Source organism: Myotis myotis, unplaced genomic scaffold (genome assembly GCF_014108235.1).
Source record: "Myotis myotis isolate mMyoMyo1 unplaced genomic scaffold, mMyoMyo1.p scaffold_m19_p_12, whole genome shotgun sequence".
NCBI lineage: Eukaryota > Metazoa > Chordata > Mammalia > Chiroptera > Vespertilionidae > Myotis > Myotis myotis.
In genome coordinates this window covers 4,721,317-4,725,752 of record NW_023416316.1, presented here as the reverse complement: position 1 = coordinate 4,725,752, position 4,436 = coordinate 4,721,317, and the positions used below count along the sequence as shown (strand labels likewise).

The window sequence follows — 4,436 nt, the reverse complement described above, 5'->3', positions numbered from 1 at the left end:
GAGCTGGTGCCATCGAGAGCAGAAATCTGTTACTGGTAAGACAACAGATGCCCAGAATGGTGCTTCCACAGGTCCCCCACTTGGTCCCACTAACCACCTGACCACAAAGAACCTGGCTCCCCCAGGGAAAAGGCCACATCAAAAAGTCCATTGCTTGTCAAATGATCTTTAATTGAAACATTTTCCTTTGTAGTTCTTAACTCTGTAGGAAAGAAAAAAGAAATCCTATCAGTGATTGGAAAAAAATCTTCTCAACCCCACTACTGACCAATTCTAGAACTCTCCAGCTTTCACCCTGATTTTAAGCAAACAAAATACAGAAGTCACTTACAGCCGGACATTCCACTGCACCACTGTTGATATCGTCTATGATGTCATGAGGGTGGCGACCATCAACATTGCACCCCACAGACTGGGCAGTCCCCAAGATCTCTTTAATGGTTCCTATAATTAAGAAAAGGTGGCATTAGATGGGAACGCCAGCCCCTCGCAATCCACAGACACCACTGGGAAAATCCATTTGAGTTCCACAGCAGACAGAGTCACAAAATACCAGAAATAAACATGACTCCCCTACTTGAGAGCTCCCATTTACTTATGCAAGGCCTGAATGCCAAGTCTCCATGGGACCCTTGGTACCCAGATTAAATACACCTGGCCCAAAATCACCATGATCAAGCCACTTTTCAAACCCAGAAAAGACTACACCCCAAATTTTGGGTCTTACAGAATTAAGTCTCCTTTAAGTGGGAAAAAGGTACCACTCGGTGAATAGGCCCCATATCACTAGGTGGTTCCATGTTGTCCTGCTCTTACCAGAGAGTTCTCTAGCTAAAGATCGGTGACGCATCTGTCGGGCAATGCTGACAATCTCATCAAAAGTGATATTCCCACTGTGCTTAACTGCAGAAAAAGAAAACACAGCAAAAGCTCTGTCACAAGCCAAAGCCAGAGAGACCACATGTCCTCCCTCAGCCACTTCCTGGTTGTTCCCATACTTTCGGCACAGAGTCACCCACGTGAAGAATGACCCTGTTTCCTAAGCTGGGGTTTGCTTTCAGCTCACCACTGGAATGCACCAGCCAACAGAGAAGTGGTCAGGTGCAGTGGCGGGTGGCTAACGGCAAAATCAAATCTTTACCAATCTTAACATGTATGTGACTGTTTTAGAGATGAGGAAAGGCAAGCTTAAGTTACTGGTGTTAATCTATTCAGCGTCACCCAACTAAGAAGTGCTCTCTGAATTCATCCTTCTGTTGTTTCACCTTGGATGGCACTTCCCGATACCGCCTGGCTACCTAACAGCCTGCCACCAAATCCCCATGCCATCCCCAGGTCACGTTAAAAAGAAAGCATGCAGCTAAGTAGCAAGCATTGTGCAGACACCACCGCTCACAAACTAGTCAGAGAAAGGCCACTCACTGTTTTTTTGCTTCTTTCTGTCTCTTGGCGGTTCTTTGAGGGCTTTGATGATCAGGGCAGAGGCAGAAGGCACTACTTCGATCTAAGAAGAGATTCTCATTATGATTAAGCCCTACCCCAACCTCCAATGAAGACAATATTGCCACGAAACTCGGTTTCTTGGAGACTATGGGGCAGACACTGAACTTGTACTATCAAGTAATTTTCAAAATCCAAAACACGTCCTAGCCAAGGAGAATTAAGTGATTCGCCCATGTCACACAGTGATAAGAGTTACTATTTGAGCACGTCTTTGGCCTTGCTCTTTCCCCACACATAAAATTGCTAATGGTAGGTGGCCATGTCAGCAAAACCTTCCACCCAGGATTCCGAGGGTGGCTACCCCTGCCCACCCTCAAACCAAGTACCTGGGCCTGTCTGTTCTGAATGGTCAGTTTCACTGTAATCCTCAGACCCTTCCAATCACCGGTTGCTTTGGCGATGTCATCACCAACCTTTTTTGGAGACTGTAGAAATAAAGGTATGAAATCATATTGTGCCTTAAGTGTAAGTGTCCTGAAAACCTATCCAGTCTCCCTCACTTGCCAATACCCCAAATCTTCCTTACAGAGCACAGGAAACTGAGCACACACCTGCGCCTACCCAATCAAGGCAAGGCTCTCAGCATAGTATAAACTGGAAAAATTAAGCTAGGGGTGGTTTGTTCAGGGTTGTAAACTGCAGGCCAAGGGCCATAATGGGGCAAAATTACCTACCTAACCATAAGGACCTACGTGATAGCGTAGGGAGAAAATTTCCACACTAGTTACATTCAAATCATCTGGAGACCTTTCAAGTTATCAGGTTCCTGTGTCAGGCCCGCCCAAGTCAATCTGTGGGGATGGAAGTCTGGCATTTGCTACTTTAGAATTTCCTAGTGACCACGAGGAAACATGTCCCTAGTGCCAGCAGAGCTAAGGGCCAAGGAGACATTGGTTAATGTGCGCATATAAGCATAACCAATGGACACAGATGATGGGGGGGGGGGGTGAAGGCCAGGGCTGGGGGGCAGGACAGGCTGGAAGAGGACAATGGGGGGAAACGGGACATATGTAATACTTTCAACAATAAAGAATTAAAACAAGAAGACACTGGTTAAGCAAGACCAAGGTGGGACAACACTTGGGACTAGAGACCACTGTGCAAGGAACAAAGGTCTCATATTTTGGGAAATCCAACTTCAGTAAAATGGATAAGTAGGAAAATAAGACTGATCGTCAAGGAAAGCTGGCCACACTAACCAGTTGGTTTGGAACAGAATAGGAAACAGCTACTATAACGTTCACCAGAATCTTCACCCAACATCCCATTTAAGCCTCCACACAGTGAGATGCCCATTTCCCTCACCAGAAAACACAGGCTAAGCCCTCGCTGGTTTGGCTCAGTCAGCCTGTGGGCTAAAGGGTCCTGGGTTCCATTCGGGTCAAGGGCACGTGCCTGGGTTGTGGGCTCGATCCCCAGTGGGGGGCGTGCAGGAGGCAGCCGATCAATGATTCTCTCATCATTGATGTTTCTCTCTCCCTCTCCCTTCCTCTCTGAAATCAATAAAAATAAAGAAAACATAGGCTAAAAGTCACTAAGCCCGTCAACTTCAAAACCCTCCGTGGCCCTCCCGGCCGCTGCCTCAGTGGAGAAAGTGACCGCTTCGAGGCACTGGGCTCTAAGCGCACAGATAGAACCTTCCCACACACCTAGCGGCAATTCAGCGAGTCCGAGGTCTACGCGGGGATGGAAACCGGCCCTCGGGCACAGCTGTGTCTGACAAGCCGGAGCCCAACTGCTCCCGAGTAAGAAACGCCCCCTCCCCCCGCGAGGATGACTTACCAGGCCCAGGGGGCCGATCTTGGGGGCCAGGGCAGACGTGGCGCCCACTTCCCCGCCGGTGCACCGCAGGTAGACTGGGAGGGAAAGAACCGTAAGTGCTTCTGCAGAGCCCCGGCCACAGCCCTCTCCGCGTCGCTCCGGGCTGGCCACGCCACTCTGCCTCTTCTCCAAACACCGCCGAGAACCTCGGGGAGGAGCGAGGCGGGCCACCCCCTCCTTGGGCATGGACGGCCCCACGCGCCACGAGGACCAGCGGCTTTCGGCTCGGCCGCGGCTAACGAGGCCCACACCGGGCCGGCGTGGAGGCGACCGACCCAGTCGACGGGGGGAAGCGCCAGAGACAAACCTTACCCTAAAGCGCGCGGGCTGCAACGCCGCCGCAGGTGTTCCGGTCCTCCCGCCCCATTTTGCACGTGGGGAAGCCGAGGCCCAGAAAGAGTAAGAGGCTCGGCTAGGACTTCACGGCGCCCTGAACGCGGCACCGGAAAGGCCTCTAGTAGGCAGTAGCTTAAAAACGCGACGTGGTAAAGGTAGTAATTGCGGAGGGGCCGCAGGCCCGACGGGCTGCTGGGAGAAGGGATGCTTTCCCGCAGCCCCGGCCGCACCTAAAACACGCACCGACTTTGATTTCGTTGGGGTCGAACTTCGGCGGCATGGCGGAGGCAGCTGGTGTCGGATGAACCCGGATTCGGGACGACCGAAGAAAGTTGCACCTGAGCCTCCTCCGAGCCGAAAGCCGAAAGACCGGAAGGCCTTTCAGCTGCGCCGGATATAGGCCGGAAAGCGCAGCTCTCGCGAGAACTGCCCTCTCCGCCTGTCGCGAGAACCATCCTCTCCGCCCAGTATCCCAGCGACGCCTCTGCCGCCATGTTCCTTGTGGGCAGGCGCCAGAAGCTGATAAGTGGAGAACCTGGCACCGGGTAAGCTGTGACTGGGTGCTCGGAAGGGGGTTCAGGGCAATTCGCCCAAGGGAGGCAGACGAGAGAGGGCTGTTCCCAAGATCCCATTCCTCCTGTCCCCCATTCTCCCTTGTGATGAGGATCACCCCCTGGTCCCTGTCTCCCAATCCCGAGCTCCGCCCCTCCGGAGAGGTCCGCACACATTCCGGGACGCCAGGTCCACAGCGATCCCCGGGCCCCCTTTTAACTCCC

The 4,436-nt window shown here is 52.3% G+C and overlaps 2 protein-coding genes and 1 non-coding gene across 4 annotated transcripts in view; 1 reads left to right on the top strand and 2 right to left on the bottom strand.

The window, feature by feature from the left end:
- Positions 1-146: 146 nt before the first annotated feature.
- On the bottom strand, positions 147-4,064 carry RPL12 (ribosomal protein L12). Of its 2 annotated transcripts, XM_036329613.1 has the most exons (7): positions 3,904-4,064; positions 3,286-3,359; positions 1,830-1,928; positions 1,423-1,504; positions 817-903; positions 332-444; positions 147-202 (listed from the first exon to the last, which is right to left on the bottom strand). In XM_036329613.1, the coding sequence occupies exons 1-7, from the start codon at positions 3,938-3,940 to the stop codon at positions 197-199; spliced, it is 498 nt and encodes a 165-aa protein (XP_036185506.1). In that variant the 5' UTR covers positions 3,941-4,064; the 3' UTR covers positions 147-196. The 2 variants fall into 2 exon arrangements, with proteins under 2 accessions (XP_036185506.1, XP_036185507.1); XM_036329614.1 differs by lacking the exon at positions 817-903.
- On the bottom strand, positions 985-1,114 carry LOC118667789. Its single transcript, XR_004971382.1, has one exon. It is a non-coding gene; the product is annotated as a small nucleolar RNA SNORA65 (small nucleolar RNA).
- The window catches only part of LRSAM1 (leucine rich repeat and sterile alpha motif containing 1), a 33,582-nt gene continuing 33,198 nt past the window's right edge, over positions 4,053-4,436 (top strand). Inside the window, exon 1 of the mRNA XM_036329601.1 lies at positions 4,053-4,205. The gene's annotated coding sequence lies outside the window, so the exon portion shown is untranslated. The remainder of the gene's footprint in view (positions 4,206-4,436) is intronic.

Coding starts and splice junctions, on each gene's coding strand:
- RPL12 (XM_036329613.1), bottom strand. CDS start 3,940: ATGCCGCCGAAGTTCGACCCCAACGAAATCAAAGTCG. Junction 1,929..3,285: donor AGATCGGCCCCCTGGGCCTG/GTAAGTCATCCT, acceptor TTATTTCTACAG/TCTCCAAAAAAGGTTGGTGA. Junction 904..1,422: donor CAGAAAGAAGCAAAAAAACA/GTGAGTGGCCTT, acceptor CTTTTTCTGCAG/TTAAGCACAGTGGGAATATC.